At 40.4% G+C, this 21,583-nt stretch overlaps 2 protein-coding genes across 2 annotated transcripts in view; one reads left to right on the top strand and one right to left on the bottom strand.

The window, feature by feature from the left end:
* Positions 1-11,898, bottom strand: part of furinb (furin (paired basic amino acid cleaving enzyme) b) — an 88,394-nt gene extending 76,496 nt beyond the window's left edge. Inside the window, exons 1-2 of the mRNA XM_074678136.1 lie at positions 11,097-11,898; positions 983-1,269 (exon numbers count right to left, since the gene is read on the bottom strand). Of these exons, the coding sequence (XP_074534237.1) occupies positions 983-1,159 (177 nt within the window). The 5' untranslated portion in view covers positions 1,160-1,269; positions 11,097-11,898. The remainder of the gene's footprint in view (positions 1-982; positions 1,270-11,096) is intronic.
* Positions 11,899-12,450: 552 nt separating this feature from the next.
* accs (1-aminocyclopropane-1-carboxylate synthase homolog (Arabidopsis)(non-functional)) lies at positions 12,451-21,423 on the top strand. The gene is made up of 16 exons (XM_074678318.1): positions 12,451-12,855; positions 12,944-13,566; positions 13,669-14,429; positions 14,541-14,600; positions 14,721-14,791; positions 14,870-14,939; positions 16,529-16,595; positions 17,412-17,509; positions 17,674-17,751; positions 17,972-18,072; positions 18,530-18,619; positions 18,726-18,771; positions 18,877-19,018; positions 19,781-19,923; positions 20,063-20,216; positions 20,524-21,423. The coding sequence occupies exons 1-16, from the start codon at positions 12,788-12,790 to the stop codon at positions 20,940-20,942; spliced, it is 2,991 nt and encodes a 996-aa protein (XP_074534419.1). The 5' UTR covers positions 12,451-12,787; the 3' UTR covers positions 20,943-21,423.
* The last annotated feature ends 160 nt before the right edge of the window (positions 21,424-21,583 follow it).

Genomic DNA, 21,583 nt, shown 5'->3' with positions numbered 1-21,583 from the left:
CATCTAATCTTACCCAAATTGACATAAACCCATGTGACAACTGTTCAGGATGATAAGAGAGAGACTAAAAACATCTGGCTCGGCACTCCAGACAAAGACTTATCTCTGACATATAAAGAAAGCAAAGATAAGCCCGAAATTAATTCTGAAAACCTCTTTTTTAGAAAATCCTCTTTATTTGAGGTGGGGAGAAGTGTAGTGGGAATATGCAGAACCTCCTACGCATATTTCTGAGGAGTAATCCAGAAGGCTGTTCACTGGCGTGTGCAGCACTCAGGCAGCTCCACAAAGATGCATGCAAATGAAGTTAAGTCTCAAGTGGAGCAACAGGGGGGAGAGGGGACCAAACAGCAACTCACTGTCAGCTGCTCAACACAAATATGGAAAAGCTCAGTCTGGAAAGCATTCTGATATTCAAGGGACCCAACATGCCACAGAAAGGACAATAAGTCAGCACTACTTCTCTTTCTCTTACTTTTCTTCACCTCTTCTCACAATTGTTTTTCTCCCACAAGTACACAACCTGTGCTACACAGCAGCTCGTTCAATTAAAACAACTCCACCAACTGAAAAACAGAAGCTATAGCGGGAACGATAAAAATTCAAATACCTCCATTATTATAATATATAACAACCTTCCTTGAGACCCCAAAATAACAGCTTATTATTCCAGTCTACTCCTAACACTACTCTGTAAACACAGCGTCTGCCAGTGTGTTAGGAAGCCATGCATGCCCCACTTAAGCTACATGAAGTAGAGGAGGCCACACTTCTGCAATCCGCAACACAAACAGGATTGCCTGGAGCTGTTGTGTCAGCCTCTCTGATGCTCAGCTTTGATGTACAACACTTTTGCAACACTGGAGTTCACCTAAAAGACAGGGCTTTATCTGGTTAGAGCCCCTCGTCGAGTGATTTGGGTAGTTATTAGGTATGCCAGACACCTTTTAAATAACAAATTTATGCTAATGGTGGAACTTACATTGCCAAGGCTGATGAATCCATGTTCCCTGGCGATGCGAGCCGCCTCTTCTGGCCCCCCTTTAATCTGGACAGCCCAAGTGTTGGTGTAGATCTCTGCAACATCAATCAACCTCAGCTCTGCTGTCAGGAGGACAAGGACTGCCCATAAGTGCAGCAGGACCACCCTGGCATCCATGAAAAGGAGAACACTTCCTGGGCGGTCTATCTGTCCGTCTTTTGTCTATCTGCTGCTTCCCAGGCCGAGCAGGGCTGCTCTACCTCACAGCAGCAAAGTGGAACAGTGACCTGGAGATGGAAGAAAAAAGGACGGAGCAGGTTATTTCATAAACATGGCCTTCTTAACTGGGTCACACTTGGGCCTGAATTACCTTCTGCAGATAATATTCACAGAAAAGGAATCCAAAAACAGCAGCACAAATAAAAAGCACACCCACAGCTTTATCATGCATCATCATACACTCACTATTGACTGTCAGCCCGAAGAGAGAGAAGAAATATGTTGACATAAATGTGCAAAGCATAAGTATCAGGTCAAAACAGACAAGGGCCCTGATAAATTCTGAATAATTTTTCCATCCCACCTCATATCTGTGAGCCCTTAGATGGTAATTTATGATAATAACATACACAAGACATGTTGCTGCAATACAGGATGAGTTGGAGCTAACCAGTGCGTTGCATGGAGCGGGACATGGAAAGTGGTGGTGTTACTATCACTTAGACTCTGCTTTTACTTCAGGATATTCCAATGTTTTATTTAAACCAGTTAGTAGGGCTGAGAAGGTTCTGCTCTACATTCTAATTGAATAGTAAAATAACAAGCGTGGAAAAAAGGATCATTATGTTAGGAAACGTTCAAAACGAAAGAGATTCCCAGGCTGGGACATTCTGCCGGCTTTTCATGTGCAGTTCTTTTTGAGCCAGAGGAAAGAAGCAAGTAAGTCACGCATAACTCGGGAAGCTTTGTGTGAGTAAACGGACTCTGGATGAGAAAAGATCATAAGGTGTGGGAATCTGCTAAGTGTATTTGTTCATCATCGAAAAGAGGAGGGAGGGAAGAGGGTGAAGCTAGTCTAAATGCTGCAATGAGTCCTCTAACATGGTATCAGCTACACTTTGAAATGATGTGAGAGGAATTAGAAACAGATTTGTAATCCACTTTGAGCTTTTTAGAACTGAACCCACTTTAGTCTGGTGTTTTCACATTCTTGCTGTCCACTGGCATTGATGGTGAGTCTGTCAGTCAGTCAGTCAAGCACTTTGGTACTGAGAGAAAAAAATCATCCAGCTGGACTTTGCTCCAAGTAAGTCAGGCCCAATGAGCAATAAAACCGACTGAGTGAGCACATGCAATCTAGTTTAGATGATCCTTTTATTTTGACAACTATAGGAGATTCACTTGCTCCAGACTTGCATCATACTGGCAGCTATGCTCATAAGACAACTCACGATCTAGTTTGCAAATTGTCTTGATTTTTGCTCAGCAGTTTCAGGCTTCTAAGAAGATAAACCCTTTTGAATGTCTAATATCCATGTGTGTTTTTTTCTCTGTGGCCACCCACAGGACAAATTAACATCTTTATTCCCACTCCCTTAAGGCTCAGAGAAATGCAAAATCAGCAGTGTGATGTTCATTCTGTCAAAGTGTTTCAAATTGTGGAGGGTAATGAACATTGCAGGCTTTAGCAGCTGCTATGGGGTCTGAAGACTTTCAGTCTTGTTAATGGAATTTTGAAAACAATGGGGGCCAATTTCTTTTGCAAGGTAAGGGAAACCTGCGGAGGAGCAGACTGGCTTGGGGTTCACAGGCAGTAAAGGTGGAGAAGAAAAGATATCTTTTTTCCACTGTAGATACCAATTAAAGGGGGGTTACTCTTGAAAGAGGTGGAAGTGTGTATAAGGCATATCTATCCATCACTGCATTAGTAGGAAAGGATGGAACTCCTGCTTCAAGGATACACTGATAAAAAGCAAATAGAGAACACATCCAAGGGGAGTTTGGGACACACAATTCATAACATGATTTGGGATGTTTGAGGAAAATACCAATAGTAAGTTTTAAGGAAGAAAAAAATTAATCCCTGACTAATCTGGGACCTAATCTTCTGTTGTGATTACACAATAGTAGGTAGCAATTAGTTTCGACCCAGTAATTTAGCCATTTGAGTGCTCATGTAGAGTGTAGCAGCACTGGGACTGTTAACTAGATGTATCACTGTGCTCCAGGTGCTCTGAATATCATTACAGCTACAGTGGGTCTGCATCTTGGTTGATCAAACTGGTACCTTAGAATCACTCAGGGTAAGTAGCATGTAATGTGTAAACATAAATGAAGCAGTGCTGGGATATGGTAGTGAATAACAAAACAGATGTGGCCCTGGCAGCACTATTACCCAAAACACAGTGACAGCTGTACTGATACTCACTACATTTATCCTCTTTTCTACTTTTCAAATCTGATACAGCATGCTCTTTTTAGAAGTGAGAAACTGTTGATTTAACAGACACGGCTCTTACATCTTTGTTGGTTTTGTCCTGTGTATAAAGAATAAAATCATACCATTCCATCTCTTAAGAGAGCAGTGACTCATTCTCTGTGCACATTTGCTCGGGAAAGGTCAAATGGGGTGGTTTCTTAAGAGTGCAGTAAAACAGCTCATCTGACACCTATCCCACTGCAGAGGTACTAGGCATTAAAATCTACAACACAGAAATGGTCATTCCTGTCATTGATGGTCATTATTTTGTTCAAGTAATACAACAGCATTATTCGTCACTTCCCTGAGAAGGATTTTTTTTGCATTTTTTTCAATAGGGCTATGAATAGTAGGGCTGGGGCAATATGCTATCCTCGCAATTCGATTCTATTTTAATATTTGGGATGCTGATACAATTTTAATTACGATTCTTCAATAAATACAATTTTTACAATTTTTAGTTTGCTTTTTTAACACTAGACCATGTTAAAAAGTTACATGATGATGATAATGCCTACTGTATCAGGAGCCATATTTTCCCATAAAAAGCACACCACGCGAGTCAGAGAAAAACTTTTTTCCAATCCAGTTTATGAACAAAGACTGAAATGAATTTGAATTTGAAAAATAAAAATCAATTTTTTGACAAGGAATCATGATTTTGATAATGTCTAACAAAAAATCCTGATATATCGTACTTCAAATTTTTCTCCCTCCCCTAATGAACAGGTAGTCTTCAGCTAATCTCCCAGTATTAATTTTGAATAAGAATACCAAACATTTTGACATGTAGACACTGTCACCATATTACCATTAAGGATGGGTACCTTTCACATTTGGAACGATTCGGTACCGATGCCCGGTACCTGGCAATCGGTACCAGTTCTCAACGGTACCAATTTTTGGTACTTTTTTGTGTTAATGTGGTGAAAAATATCATTTTTTAAAATTATGAAATATAAAATACTTTCAATTCAACATATATATTCTTCAATATATAACCTTGCAATGCTGTGTTCATTTCCAGCACGGAAAACCACCTGTTCTTCCACTCACTCACAGTCACAAGGATACATTTAGGTACCTAAACATGGTACCTTTTGATTTTACGTGAATCGATACCCAGTACTTTTGACAGAATTCGGTCAGTACCTTTAAAAGTACCTAATTCGGTACCCATCCCTAATTACCATGTAGTCTACTCAGCTTTGATGCTCTGCTACACATGACTCAGGCAACACAAAACCAAAGCCTGGGCTTGTTGTGTAAGACAAACTGTGATGACACTATTCCCAATTCACCCCAAGCACTGGTTAGAGCACTCCATACTCTGTAGAAAGATTTTTATATCTGTTCATGTAAGAAAACACATAATATGGGCTCAGCATCTGCTCAATAACATCACCCACCACCCCTGTTTGTCTTTAATTTAAGCCTATAGACCAACAATAGGACTGAATTACTTTTGGAGAAAAGGGCTGAGGTTTGTCAAAATTGCTTATGCTTGGATGTTAAAAACTTCTCACAAGGGAAAAGAAGTCTCCTTTCAGTGAGCCATCAGTATTGATTTTTTGCTCTGAATACAGCTTCTGTCAATTTAACTAGCCCTTTCATGCAGACTTGGAAAATGAAACTAATTTGAAAAAAGCCTTTTCTGTTGGCAGTGGTTAATTTACAACCTAACAATGTTTTGGTTCGCTGGTAAGCTTTTAATTTAGCCTTAAGTTCTGCCTGAGATCCATTGTCTGAAACAAGTACATTATATATTTCGAAACTTTTACAAACACAGAGGGAGGCCTTACCCTTAATCCACCCAAACAATTATCCTCAGCTTCTGGGGGGTTACTATTCAAAGAGCAGGCTTACTAATTCATCTGTGGTTTCAATAGTACATTCAGGAGTGGGTGTGATTTGAGCGCAGCAGGAGAAAGGTGGTGGAAACATGACCAGGGGCTGTCACTCTTCCTGTGGAGCAATTCCTCTAAGCTCATTAGATGGTGTGCAAGAGACATAAAAGTAGAGCAAGGGGTCTTCTGTCACTTAGAAGAATGAAATGGGGAGGAATATAAGGTTGACGAGGAGGAGAAAGAGTGGGGGGATCCCTCCTCCGTGTTGCAGCAATGCAGAAAATAACAAGCACATGAGAGCATAACGGCCGAAAACACCTTGTCTGCAAACACAGCCTGGAGAGGAGTTAACTGGAGGCTGCTTACTCTTACATTATACATCAAAGGACTAAAACTTGCTCTTAAAAACACAAGAGAATTTAGGTCTTTAGAATCCAGACTGCAATAAAGAAAAAGAGCTGCAGGATCAGTGATTCATGCCAGTAAGGGTGCAAGTCAAGATGTAGGGGTGGATATGTGACCCGGGATACACTAAAATAACACGACAGCTTTTCAACCATTACTGAAAGAACTCTAAGTGTTGTTCAGCATGCCGCGATAATGTGAACAGGGAGAATTTTGATTTGAGATTCTTGATTTTCAGCTCAAGTAACACTGCCTTTCTTATAGATCAGAGCAGCAGCAGATGCAGCAGTATAACAACAGGTTGCTCCTCAAAACACTGAGCTGGAAAATTCTAAATGAACAGTCCTCTCATCTACTTCAAAACCCAAAGCTGAGGTGCCCTTGAGGAGCATACTTCACCCTCAAAGTGCTTTGGTGGAGCTGCTCAGTGGCCAGCGGGACAAGACTGTGTTGTGCAAACTCGCCACAAAGTGATTCCTGTCCTACAACGCCCCCTCACTACCCGCAATTCACCAATGATTCACCACTGAGGTTTGTTATCATCTCAAAATCAGCATTAAACCCTGGGGCAACAGCTTCTATACTGCTAGATGCTCTACTGACTCTGAGCTTTGAGCAACATGAGATTTAAAGATCTGCAATGACCGAGAGAGCAGAGAACTTGAGGATGGGTTTGCAAGATCTTAAGGAGGGGTTGTCATGGACAATAACATCACCATGAATAATGTATCAGTATGTTTTGCTTCCATTTCTTACAGGGTTGCTTGTAAGCTACAAGATACAATGGTCTTAACTGGATCACAGGGTTCAGATGCAGCCGGGAAACACATCAGTACGAGAGATTACTGGCAAGTAATTAGAGATGCACTGATACAATTCATCAGGAAGTGTGAAGAATAACTTAGCTGATAACTGGTTTGGATTCCATTTTTTTTGTCTTTTTCTCAAAATAAACAATGACTTTAGATGCAATTGAATTTCCCTGCAGTTTAGCCCAGTTGACTTGGCCCTATAAGCAAAGGTTACAGTCATAGCGTCTGATAAACTGCATGTTGCTACTCTTTCTTAGAGTGTGTAATACTCCCACGCTACCAACACTTTCTTTCACGTCTGACCAACAGGTGACCTCCTCTTTCGGATAAACAACATCCTTGCTGAATCAATTGCTATGGATGCTTGAATGCCAGCTATGAATTGATGCAACATGACGGATAAACATCGACTACTGACACTGGTGCATAGCACATTGTTTGCCGATGGGCTGATGTCTGTCAACAAGAAAAACATCTGTGCATCCCTGTAAATAATAGCTTCCTATAGAATAATATCAATGCCGACTGTGGCTTATACAACCTCAGTGCATACACTCCTGTACGTATCTGCTTAACACCTAATAGTTTGAATTGACAAATTGTGAGTTTAATAACGTGGTTATCTTCACTTCCATTGGTTACAGATCTTTACTTGATAAATCTGGGTGCACAGGTAGGCCTGGGTCAGTAAATATGTCACATGAAGAGGCAGATGGTCAGTTCGTAAAGTTTTAATCTGGTATTCTGAAGTTTCACTGTGTTCTCCTTTTGCTTACTGCTTCATATCTTCACTCTCACAAGAGACTGAACCTTTTATCTTTCACATGAGCAGTCACCACATCAGAGATCAAGTCACGTTGCCTGAATATGAAGCAAGGAAAAGTTTCCTCAAGTCTGTCAGTCTGTACACTTTATGGAAAAGAGATTATAAACATTGGCTCCTGACCAATTTCTCCTGATGCTATGATGAAACCCCTGCTAGGATGCTAGCTGTAGCAGGCAACAGCACAAGCAGCCAACAACCCCCCCCTTTCGAAGCCTTTAACTGGCAAAGTCCACAGTTATCATAACATCCGCAGACTGTTTTATTACTGCTTTTGACGTTTAGTTTGAAGACTTTGTGATGTGGTTTATATACCAAATCTAAATCAAATGTTATCAAGTAGACTGCAATAAATAAAGTAGTTGAGATGATTCTCAAATTACCAACAAAGAAAAAAAAACAGATTTGCAAATGAAAAGCAAGTGTCAACAACAGCTAATGTTTACTATTGTGTTCAGTCATATGTGAGAATCATATGTTGAAAAAACAACAGCATTGCTCTTTGTGACACGATGGTCTGTTCCCAACAGTGTTTGTTTCTGCCTGTTTTTTAGGTTTAAATTTTTGAACCTTAAGGAAATCAATACTGTTTCTAGCAGGACTTTGCAAAGTCAACCAAGGTTGATGTACAAAACAGCTGAGATTTCTCTGATATTTCCACCAAATTTTTATATTTCTGTTAGCTAAGATACAACAAATACTCAAAGATTTCCACCCAACTACCAGTGATAGATACTTCAGTCACTTTTATTAAATCAGACATAACTTGTCAATATTTTGATAAATTGCTGGCTGCTGAATTTGATCATCTTGACAAGACAGTGCACACTTAAACCACTTTAAAATACGTCCAACATCCCCACTTCTCAATAAGCTGAGACATGGTGTAAAATGATGCTAACAGAATTTGATAGTTTGCTATTCAATGAAACTTGTTTGCTGAAAATAGTTTGAAAACTAGAGGGACATCTCCAAACTAATTATGCTTGTTTATAACAGGTTAATAATATTACTGGGCACAAAAAGGGCATCTCAGAGAGGATGAAACTCTCAGTAAAGACGATCATCACTGCAAGGCATTGCATGAGCACATAGTTCAACATTCTCAGACTAATGTTTCCCCTGCAAAGAATTCGTGAGTTTCATCAGCTACTGGAGAACTCTCTATAGGAACAACCCTGGAATACCAATACTAGACGACCATGATGTTCAGGCCATCAGGCAGCAGTGCATTAATAATGGACCTGACTCTGTAGTGGAAATCACAGCATGCGCTCAAAATAACCTCCTAAAATACTTGTCTACAAACACAGTTCATTATTTAATTGGTTGCAAAGAGGAAACCAAAGCATGATCAAAACTAAGTTTGAGTGAAAACTGTCCTGGGGTTTGACAAGGACCATCTGGCTTGTTCTCAGAGGACAGAGTTCAAAGGCAATATCTAATATGGTTTAGGAATGTATATGTGTCCATGGCATCAGTAGCTTACACGTCAAGGAAAGCAACTTGGCCACCGGAAAAATAAACAGGATTTCAAGCAACAAAAATAAGGTTAGACATCTTAGGCTGTTCTCAAAACTGAAAAACTGGTCCCAATCCCCCAACCTTTAAAATGTTCTGATGAGGCCCAAACCAAATTGTCTTAAAATGTAGGTATAAAATTTAAAATTAGCATACACTCCTATTTAAACAAAATGTTTCTTTTTTGACATTTAATTTGAATAAACAATAGATATCATTTGTAAATAATTCAATTTTGTTTTTATATTGTGTTGAATAACAACTTTATAAAATTTCCCTAAAAAGGGGCAATTATATTAGAAACATATTCTTCTGTCAAACATGTCCTTAATAAAAGTGGATTAAAAATCATTGGCTGGAGATAAATACCAAAATTTTTGGATTATTACCATTGTTGGCCATTCATAACACTGGTATGACCAACACGTTTACTAAAAATGTTTCAATAATAACAAGCATTATGGCACCAAGTCAAGTGCATGACATCCAATTTTTGAAAGGAAACGCTCAGATCCAAATCTACCTCTCATAAAACCTCTCATACTGTCTGTACAGAGCACCAACTTGCAAATACTTTTCCTTTCCATCTGGAAAGTGTGTATGACCTGAAAACACTTGACCTCAGCTGCAGCATAGAAGCTGCTCAGTGAACAGCAGCAGGCGCCCAGGGTTATACATCACGTCCACCTCTAAAAATACATGATGTTTCTGACAAAAAGTATGTGTTATGCTCCCTTTCTCCACATCTTTAAGAGAATAATGGACCCCCACTCCTGAACAGGAATTCTCTATGGCTAATGACAAGCATGCAAAGCTATGACAGACCATATGCAGCTCTAGAGCTCTATTTCAGGCTGCCCACCAGCCAAATCAACACCCACCATGTGCTCTGAGCTGCCCTCTCATAGAAAAAAAAAATACAGGCACAGGAAAGAGCTGCAGCATTTGCGTTGTGAAGCACCGCTGACAGCTGAGCATCCTCTCCAGAGAGGATAATTTGCTCCAAGTTGGGAGTGCAATTGGAAAACCAGAGACGGTGAGCAGGCTTGTTGTGCTTTGTCAGGACAGGAGTTCACAGCTGGAAGTGAGCTGTGCTGCGATCATCCGAGGCGCGCTGTGAAGTGAGCGGGAGAGTGAGGACGCAGTGACTGAGTGCCACTAAAGCATGATCCATCTTAGTCCCCACAGCCTATGAGCTGAGGAGATGGAAAAGCCTGATAAAATGTTGTCTGGGGCTGCAGCAATGTGTCCAGGAGGAGGAATCAATTCTCTAAGTGATGTCCCATTGAGACACACAACCTAGTTTTTAACAGCCATCTGAATCTTGGCATTGTTCCCTGTGTCAAACTTCCTCTCCCTGCCCCAGTTTAAAGATGAGTTATATTGTTGACAAGTATTTCTTCCAACATCTTTTATTCTCTGCGTCAATCCTATTACATGCTTCTTTTAAAGATGTTCGAATTGTCAACTCTTGCATTGTTAAACTCAGCAGTGGTGAGAAATCAAATGCACTCAAAAGGTGGTGTCTGGGGTAAAATGTGCGTGAGAGTGGGTGTGTGAAGCATTCGGCCTGACTTCCTCTCGCGACATAAACATAAAACTGGACCAACCCTTTTAATAGCTTTGATCTCTAAACTGGCTTGGGCAAGATTTCAGCCCAACACAAAGGACGCAAAAGATTAGTTCTATAGGCAGATCTTTGATGTGCTGAGGTAATCCAATAGAGGAAGACGCTTGGATCTGAGCTGTTTGCCTCAGTAGCTGTTGACCTTGGCTTCCTCCCTTTTCAAGATCCCATTGGGAGTTGCACTAGAGGTAAAAAATAACACTGGCAACCAGAGGACAAAACAGGATGAGTTAGATCACCTAAAGTTTCTGAGCTTGTTGGTTCAACCAGAGCTTACTTTCCCTGTCTTTAAATAGGCACATGTATCTGATGCCAGTGGGATGGGAGATATTAAGTAGGTAGGTTTTAAACATACTGTGCCTCACATGGGATGCAGCACATAGAGAAATTTATTTCAGCTATTAGCACCTTTCACAGATAAAAGCACTTAATGATGGGTTTGCAAGTAAGAGATGAAAAAAAAACTCATTTGAGACAGGCAAAAAAGAGAGGGAAGAAAGCAGAACACAAATGTGAATAATTTGAGCTGGAGCAGATGCAATGCAAAAAAGAAAAAAAAATATCAATATGACAATTAATACAAACATGCAGTTGTCTTACCAACAATGAACTTGAGGAAGAAAACGTTGCAGATGAAAGCTGGATATTTTCGAAGCACTGTCATATCGTCTTCAAAAAATCAGGTCCAATGTCAATGAATTAAGTCAGTCTGTTGTCAAGACCAGGCTGGGTTTACCTGACTGGGTAGACTGGTGAAGACAGTCCACAGCGCTGGCTGAGACTATGGTGTAAAAGCCGTCACGCTTTCAGCAAATACTTCCATTGTTCCCTCCCACTCTTACCGCTGCTGCCCTCCCTGCTTTGAACACATCCAACTAACTCTTGGAGGTTTTTACTACAACGAAGATGCCAATGAGAACCGAGACGTCATGCCTCCTCATCCTCTTCTTCGTCTTAGCCCCCGGGCGGGCGGAGACTCTCCTTTCTCCAGCTGCTCCACTTGCAACTTCACATCAAACCTGGCGTTGTACGCCCCTCGTCTCAGTCCAGGAGGTTAATAAAAAAACACAACCTGCACACATCCATCCTCCACCTGTCCAGAAGCGCTGAATTTAACTATCCCGTATTGCGTTCAATTGGCTCCCAACTTGCCACCAATGACTCCATGGTTATCTTAGCCCAGTTAACTTCAACCGTCGCGCCCAGATCTTTCTTTACCTGTTTCTTCCGTTACTTTCGAGTTGATTCTCATGGCTTTGGGGGAGTATGCTGTTGTAAATTTAGACACCCAAAGCAAATACACGAACAGAGGAAATAGAGAATAAGAGGCTGCATGCCCCCACACTATAACGGTACACTACTGGATGGAGATGACAACAAACTGCCACTAATGCTCTTTTTCTTCAGGAAATACGTCACATTTTGAGCCGAGTAGAATATCGAGTGCGCTTGATTCGTTGATTCTCAGTCGTTGAGAAGGGCGGGTTACATTTCTCGTGTAAAAATAATTAAAACTTCAGCTTTCACTTACATACTCATTATAAGCTATCCATCACATCTAATATACGTTTTTGTGTAGTAAATCGCATCGGTAAAACATCGTAATTTACAACAAAGACCAACGACACATAGACTTTAACGTGGATATTTTGCTTTATTTTTTATTTTAGCGATATAAAGGGGGCAAATTTTCATAGAATTCGAGGAAATTAGCTTGTTTTTAACAACTTTTATTGTTGTTTGCACGTTGCAAAATAATCCGGGACACGCCGTTGTACAAATCATGCATCCTTGTTTTCGAACTGTATCACTGTGTGACGCCGCCATCTCGTGGATATCTGATGAACCTACAAACACACGTCGTACGGTAGAGGGGGCCATATCACAAACCTCTCAGTTTGAGCCGAGCGGCTGTTTTCCCGTCACAGCCTGGCATAAGTGGAATCCAGCCCGCTTTCAGGAGCCCACCCCCTTTAGCACGGACCAAAGTTATCCCGGAATACAGACAGCACGCATGTGCCGTCAACCCGGATGTAGAACGATGTGCAAACGTTTGCTCCCTATTCCACCGACTTATGGTAGACTTATTGTAAGAAATTCTTATTAATTGTAGCCCTGAGAGGACCAAGCTCTGTAATTCCGATCCAGTCCAACCCGGGTTAAGCAGCTATGTACCGAGCGACCATTTGATATCACATCTGGGGGACAACAGGACAGCAAGCGAGGGACAGCACTCAGAAGAGAACACAAACAAACGTCGATAACGGTGAAATTTAGTGTTCAGCTCAACTATGGATATTAATTATGCACGCAAGTACTCCACATCCCGTCGTTGCAGTGTTTTCCCTGAAGTTATTGGGTAAACCGCTATTTTTTTCGTCTCATCATCCCTTTTACCTGTATTGCACAATTTGTCTCATAACTTAAATCATGGACTTTCGCGGCAGGAGGCACGAGCGAGGCAGCAACTGGACCGATCCGGAGATAGTGGAGCTTCTCCAGCTGTGGTCCGATGAGTCCGTCCAGGTTGAATTGGAGAGCTCATTGCGCAACCAGCGTGTCTTTGACCGAATAGCTAACATCTTGCGTGATAAGGGCATCTACCGCACCGGTGACCAATGCAGGGAGAAGATCAAAAAGATGAAGCTGGAGTACCGTCGCATCAAAGACAACTACAAAATGAGGTCCTGGAAGTTTTATGATGTGATGGACAGGGTGCTTTCCAACCGACCCGCCGTCACCTACTCATCACTCGGGGGTGCTGTCATAGCTCAACAGGTTTATCAGAACCCGGGTGGGCCTGACGCATATGCGCAAGCACCTCCAGCAGGCTCTTTTGGTCCTGCGTCCGCGGGTGGGTTTCTTTTCGGCCATCCTCCCAAACAGGAAGACTCTCTGGATATTAAATGTGAAGATGTTGACGACAGCACGCTCAACTCAAGTGTTGCTCCCCCCGAGATGTACTATGGCTCTGGAGATGAACAGGAAACTGATGGACAGTCTCTGATCGGGCAAGAGGACACTCCAGCAGCGGGAGAGAGCTCAAGCAATGCAAGAATCTCACCTTCAGGTTGTCAGAACAAATACTGTTTCTTTAATTCAAGTATGAATATTAATCACGTATAGTAAAAAAACGAAGAAAAGTATACAACTTATTTCTTCTTATTCACAGGTTTCAGTGATCTGAAAATTGTAGGCTGTACCTCAGCAGCCACCCAGTCTTTTGGTGCTCCTGTGCCAGAAAACACAACTGTACAGCAGCTCAGGAAGGACGGTCCTCGTCCCTCCTCTATGAGACAAAGGAAGCGCCGCCTGGGTGGCAGGACATCATCGGGCCATGAGAGTGCTCAATGTGACAGTCAGAGCCGTCTGGATAAAGCCCTGGCCAGCTTCCTAGAGTGGCAGGAGTCAGCAGAGGAGCGTCTACTTTCTCTGGAGGAGGCAAGGTTAGAGAGGGAGTTTGAGGCAGATGAGCGCAGGGAGCAGAGGGAAGACAAGAGGGCAGAACAGGAGCGCCAGCATGAGCTCCGCCTGTTCAGCATGCTCACTGGGGCATTGGCTGCTGTCAGACAGAGTGCTCCAACCACTGCTACACCAAGTAACCCCTCCCTCTCAAGTCCTGTTCCTCAGTCAGCTCCTCTGATAACCTCAGCCACCCCGTGTGTCTCAACATCTTTGACTCACCATTCTTCTGAAGCTCTTACAACACAAGCTGCCACCGCTGAGAACACAATGAATTCAGCCTTTCCAGTATCTGTGGAGACCTCCGAAATGTCACACAATGATTTGGCAGTGGGGGAAGCTGATGAAACTCCTTCAAGCAGCGTGTACCTGTCTAACCGTGGGAACAGCATCAGACAGTACCAAAGCATCCTGCGGGAAGGCTTTGTTCGATATGAAATGGACAGACACCATGACACTGATAACCCTGATGTAAGTCTCTGTCATGTAGTTCATCATTTTTTTTTCATTCAGCTTGAATGTGCCAAGATAGGACACACATTGCTTTGGTTTAACTGGTTGTTCTATTCTCCCCACTCTCAGGGTGTAATCAATCTAGGAACCAGTGAGAACAAACTGTGCCATGATGTTCTTCATAAACGGGTAAGATGAACTCAGCAAACAAGCTTTTGTTACTATAAAGCTTTTGAAAGTTATGGATTTTATTTTTGTAATGATTTAACCTGCACTCGACAAAGAGCTTCTTTCTCCCTTTTACAACAGCTGACCCAGCCTGACATGCTTCATGTTGAGCCATCCTTCCTCCAGTATGGGGACTCAAGAGGACACAGTTTGTAAGTGACTTTCATTCATTGACTTTCCGAAGTAAACAGTAAACCTCCTAAAACTCTTTTTACCATTCTCTCTTTTAGCCTGAGACAAGAGGTAGCACATTTCTTGACTGACTACTGCCGATCTCCAAAGCTGCTGAAAGCTGACAATGTGAGTGAAGATTATAGATACCATAGTGTTGGAACACGCGCAGAGTCATGTGAGGACATACAATTGCTTTGCAACACTAAGTATGATTTGGAGGTGTTAACACTTGGCTTGCAACACTGTAATCTTGATGCCAGCATATGCAAAGATATATTGACCTTTGTACGGTATGGATTGTATCACAAGAAAAGCACTCAGAAAGTGCAGACATCTGCCAAGCAAATTATGATGGTCACGCAACACTTTAGTCCTTCTTTAATGTTATACTCCCTTTCAGTAGACTGTCTGCTACAATTTGGTGTTAGTTGTTGCAGGTTTGTACGATAATTTGTTACCTGACAGTGTTGAAAATTATGATGACCCAGGAGTCAGTGGAATAAGTTATGATGACCCGGCACATATTTCATGTTCCATATCTTAGTATCCAGAATATTGCCAGGATCTGGATTGTACTTTTACGTCTGTCAGAAATTATTGTGACCTTGTCTTGTATTCTTTTGCAAAGCAATCTGATTATTTATGGTGAAGTTATATACACATATGGTGGAAACGGCCCTATTTCACAATGATAAAGAATCCTTTAAAAAAGTCCAGGATCCCCTCCAAAATGTAATCAGTTCTTCCTTATCCCACTTGAACATTTAGGGTTAATTAATTCAGATCTGTGTGTTACTTTTGAGTTATGCTGTTCACAGAAAAAAAAAAAAAACTCTCCCAAAAACAAAACCTCTTTGGCGGTGGTAATTATGAAGTATTGTGAACTTTTCTTGTCCTGAGAATGGACAATGATTAAACTCCAAGTCTTTAACCCTTTGAACCCTATAACTGATGCTGCAAGTTAAACCACCTACAACTCTGGATTTTTTATTAAACAGCATTTTATTGATAATTATAAAAGCAAAAAAGTACTTTTTCTTGTGACATTTTTTAAGAATGTTTTGTTTACTCACTGATGAAGTCACCCAGCACTCTAGAAAAAAAAGAAATCTAATGAAGAGCTTTGGTCCTATTTTCAGTTGAAAATAAGACAATTTTTACTTAAATTGAATTAAAAGACAAAAACTCTTGATACGATTTCTGTTGTTGAAGTGCAAGACTTGAAACTAAATATTCTGATTCATTATCTGTTGTGTTTAAGGAACAATCTTCATATTTTTACCACAAAACAGGATTTTCATCTGTCCCATTGGTTCTTGTGAAATAAGTCAATTTGAATTTAATTCTTCCTATTAAGAGGCTGATTCAAATGCCTGATGTAGAGTCCTTGTAACTGATAACATTACCAACAATTTCAATGTTTCATGCTGCTGCAGCAGAGTCTTGATTACAGCCATTTGTTCTCAAAAGGAACACAATGGATTCAGTTCATTAATATGATGCACATTGTAATGATTATAAAGAGGCAAAATGCTGCAATTGAACTAACATGCTTTTTTTTTCTTGTTCCCTTTTTTTCAAGAGTGACCACCTCAATTTGCTAATGTAACAAATGGCCGTTAGTGTGGGTGGATGAATTCGTAGCATATTTATCAGCCTCTTTGAGAGCATTAATTGGGTCTTTTATAACACTGCTGATGTGTGTCTTTGTGCAGGTTGTGGTGATGAATGGCTGCACAGCCCTTTTCTCCTGTATTGGTGCAGTAATTTGTGACCCTCAAGGTAGGTTCATAAAGCACTGGCACACACACAAACACAAGATGCATCCATATCAAAACTGCCCTAACAAATGTATTAACAAAAACAAGAGGAAAACAAGCCGGACTCTTTAGTCTATTTGTGTTCATGAATGGGAATGGGACTGTTAAGGGAAAGAACAGGTAATTAGGAAGTTATTCAAACACATTTTTATTCAACTGAGTAAATTTACCTAACTTTAGCAATGCAACATTTTTTTTGAAAACAGTGTTCTTATTTTTTTCCTACCAACCTGCATCATCCACTTTTAGTCAGTCATAAATGCACTAGTCCTGGCAAACTTAGATAACTATGTTTATAAACAGTTATTTCTAACCGTTATCCAACACAGCAACAAAAAATAACTAGTAGCTTTTAAGAATTATTTTGACAAGACAGAATTTGATATGATATAGGGAAACAGAGGCAGCAAAAATAATTTAGTATGGCTGAAACAATATGTTGAGAATTCGAAGAATGAATTTTGAGTAAAAGGAAATTAAAATGAGGAAAGTCAGCAAAAATAAAGCAAAGCTATGATGAAATACTTAGTCAGCTTCCTGTTGTTAAGGATCCATAGCACATGAGCTGTGAGACCACGGACTTGGGTTTTTTCTGTAACAGATTATATTGTAATATAAAAAACAAAAACAAAATTAAAGCTAGTAATTTAAGAGTATGACATAATCTGACCAAGACAAATGGAGTGGATGCAATAAAAGAAACATCGAAGAGACTGTATGGGTGCATTTTTTGCACGTATGCATCATTACAAATGAGGACATTTTGTTTTTCTTGCAGATGCTATCATAATTGCAACTCCTTTTTACGGTTCTATCAATGACGATGTACTTCTGTACAGCGGAGTCAAACTCTTTCATGTTCCTCTTGACTGTGAGGTAGGAATAAGAGCCTGGTTTGTGATACTTACATTCTTATTGGGCGACACTCATTTTTATTAAATGTTGTCATTCATTTGAACTGTGTCATGTGATCCCATGCATGAATAATGTAAGATTCTTGTATTGGTGTATTTTCCCTTTTCTCTCGTTCTTATCTGCAGGCTGATTGCAAAGACGGTCGACTGTTCCACCTAACTGTTGAAAAACTAGAAGACAGCATGAAAAAGGCTAAGCGAGACGTAATTCATGAACGTCTTTTTTTCAAGCACTTGCCTTAAATTAGATATAAAGAGGCAAAACCACTTGAACCACGTTCAGGCAAAGTTCTCCATTCAGATAAATGCAGTGGTTTCTCTATTCATCTTATTGATTCTTGATCCAGACTTTTTCCTTTAACTAAGACTATGAAGATGCAGTAGCTCAGTTTATGTGCACTAAGACGTTGTTTGTCTTTATCAGGGGATGAACATCCGAGCTATTATACTGATGAACCCCCACAACCCCTTGGCTGAGATCTACACCCTGAAGGAGATGATTGCATTCTTGGAGTTTGCCAAAAAGTATGTTTACCCCACACTGATCACTCACAGGAGGTCTAATGCTGTAATGTGTTTGTGTGCAGTCCTATGACTCCTTAGCGCTTATTGCCCAGCCTCTCCATACGGACGTTAGTATGAGATCTTTTCATTTAAGGACAGGCGCTCTGTCTCTTGTGTGGAATTTTTCTTTAGGAAGTTTTATCACCCCTCTTTAACTATCAGCATATTGTGAATTGCAGTCATGTGCCAAGGAGACTCTAGCTGGAGTTATTCCTTCTGCAGGCTTCAGAGTTTTGCAGGCTCTGAGCTGTTGTAACCATAAAACACAGTGTTTATTCACTGAACTAGGATGCTGGAGAAACAGTTTTACATTTAAGCTGATTTTTTTTCAATTTTTTTGCATTAACATCACAGAGGTCAGTTTTTTTTATTTGCACTGCAACTTAATTATCTTATTTTCCTCTGTTTCTTCCTGTAGGTATGAGCTCCACGCCATTATAGATGAACTGTACATGCTGACGATCTTTGACGAATCGGTCACTTTTCAGAGTGTCCTCAGTCTAGACAGGTACTGCATGAACCAAACCACGGTGTAATCACCCTGTTAGACTAAATTCATACCAGTTGTGTCTAAAGACATCGTCCCTCCTCTTAATGATGTGCTTATCTTCCAGTTTGCCTGACCCACAGAGGACTCATGTAATGTGGGGGATGAGCAAGGTTTGTCCAATGACTGAGACTTTCTTTGTATTCCTGCTTCAGTACAGTTCAATCTCACATTGATTTTCTCTCACATCTGTTTTTAAATTACGTTGTCTTTTCCAGGACTTTGCAATGTCAGGGATCAGAGTAGGCATGCTCTATACAGAGAACAGAGACCTGATTGAGGCTATGGCCCAACTTGGGGCATTTCATACGATCTCTGGAATCACGCAGCATCAGGTGGCACAAATGTTGCGAGACAGAGGTATGGATCAACACAATGCTATGTAGTTTAACATCAAATGCTAATCAAGTTTATCTTAGGACAGGATAACATACAGATTTATGTTCGCCACAGTAAAGTGTTGTGACAGGTTGTTCTGAAGTTCAGTGAATACAGGTAAAATGAAAAGGAGCCTGTAACAGAAGAGCAGTTGAGGTAGAGCAAGTTAATTACAAAAGTTAGTTTTATCAGAAAACCAGATGGATTTCCAATTGTAGATAAGTAATTGAAAGGGGAAAGTACACCTGTCTATTAATCTAAAATGGCATTTGATTTTACTTTCATCCAAATTAATCCAAAAAAGCAGTTTTTCAGCATTTCTAGTTGCCTGACAGATCTGACAAATCTGACGGAATGACAAAAGAAACAGCCTTTTATTACTTTTCCACATCAAATATCCCAAGTAATTGGTATGTTTGTCAGCAGGAAGAGATTTAACCAAAAAAAATTTAAAGAAAAAAATATATACTCATGTACACAACAAATTTGGCAAAGAAAAAAGTTCTTTATCAACAGGGGGCACCAAAATGATACAAAAAGAAAGTGACTTACACAAGCTTGAAGATATTCTTGTTAATATTTTCTTCTTTTTTTTTTAATCTCAAAAAGATACCACCCTTGTTTTATGACTTATTTGACATGACGGGATCACAGTGTAGGCTGTTGCTATGCATCAAGCTGCTAAAAGGCTTTGAATGTTCTACTTACTTTGACCCTCTGTTGCCATTCACTGTCATCCTCTAGATTGGGTTGACAAGGAATTTTTGCCTGAGAACAGACGCAGACTAAAAGCTGCGCACAGCTACATAAAGGATGAGCTGCAAAGTTTGGACATCCCCTACCTGGACTGGCCTGCTACACTGTACATCTGGATCGACCTCAGAAAGGTACCCCAAGACGTTTGCTGATATGTTATTATCTTTATTGTTTTGCTCCGCTAAGTGAATGCAAAAGTTGCAAATGATTTGTATTCTGAATGCATTCCCAGAAGCCCAACATGTCACATCTGTTTCTACATGTCTGTAGTACCTCAGAGAAGCCTCCTTCAAGGAGGAGTTGTCCCTGTGGAGACATTTCCTTGAACACAAGGTGGTTGTGAGCTGTGGCCAGGCTTTCTTCTGCTCCACACCCGGCTGGTTCCGTATTGTCTTTGCTGAGGAACTGCACCACCTGCAGATTGGTCAGTGTTTGTAAAATACACAGCTACACTCTGACTCATTTTGTTTCTCAGATTTTGAGCCTTCCCCTGTCTCTGTATTCAGTTAATTATTAAAAACCCTAACATGTACTTTCAAATGTTCTGATGTTGCGATATGCTCTTGCCTTTCTAGTTATCAGTTGTAAACAAAACACTGGGTTTTCTTTTTATATATTTAATGTTTGTGTAGTCAGTAATTAGTGTAATTTCTACCTGTTTTGTGTCCTGTTCGCTGCACGGACTGGATAATAGTTATTTACTTGCTGTGTGCATGTTTGTGTAATTTCAGGCCTGAAGCGATTTAAAGAGGCTTTGCAAGCCATTGGAGGAAGAAGCAGCAGATCTGGTTTAAACTGCGTAAAGAATGTCAGTAAAAAGAGCACAGAATCAGTGAAAAAGGACAGTGCAGATTTAAACAATACAACAATTGTTAATTCAACATCATTGCCTCAGAGCAAGTCATCTGACCAGCTGAAGGAGAAGGACGGTCCTGTCCCTGACACAGCCTCTCTGGCCACCAAGGAGCTGGGGTTGCTGGACTGCCAAGCATCAAAGCCTGAAGAGGGTCTGGACTCTCTGATTGGTACTCTCAGGCAACAGATCCACTCTTCTGATTGGCTGGAGAAAAACACTCCAATGCTATCTGCTGGAGAGGACCCGGAGATTCTTGACGTATTCAAGGCCCTGCTGCAAAGAGCCAGGAAGTGAGCTTAGGACACAGACAGGAATCAAGCTGCCAGATTTGAAGAGGCAGCACTTGAGCACAGAGCATTCCTCCATTTTATTGTGAAGGACTTGGTACAAACAACTGGCATGGGGTCAGATCTGCCTGTTTCTAAATGAAGAGGAAACAACAGATGAGCACATGCTTATGAGGGAGAGTGATGGGGACAATAGACTAAATACTGGAAGAACAGGAAAAAATACCAACCTTGAGGCCTTACTTAAATGTGCTTAATGAGACTTCATGCTATTGTTTTCAAGGCTTAAAAGTTAAATCATTTCTTTGTCATCTCATATTTTAAACCAATGCCAAATGTAAATCAAAAGTTTGTTATCTTCTAGTCTTATATTTGAAATGTTCATCCAAATAGTAGTTTCTTTATTAGAAATCTTTATTTGATCATTTTCAATTTATTTAATCATAATGTGTTGTAAAGAATAAAATGTTGTCAAGTCTTAGCAGATCCTGTCCTAAATAAAATTTGTGAATAAAGACATGGATTATGATTTCAGTATCTAACTTAAATGTTTTATGTAGAGTCAAATACACCAGGTGAAAGATATTTTTATTTCCCTTAAATCTTTATATTATACTATATTATATCATATTTTATTGTATTATATTA

The sequence above is a fragment of the Halichoeres trimaculatus genome, unplaced genomic scaffold (assembly GCF_033239565.1).
Source record: "Halichoeres trimaculatus isolate MK-OKI-2021-1 unplaced genomic scaffold, fHalTri1.1 fHalTri1_scaffold_10, whole genome shotgun sequence".
Classification (NCBI taxonomy): Eukaryota; Metazoa; Chordata; class Actinopteri; order Labriformes; family Labridae; genus Halichoeres; species Halichoeres trimaculatus.
Note: the sequence above shows the minus strand (reverse complement) of the source record. Positions and strands in the feature narration are given on the sequence as shown.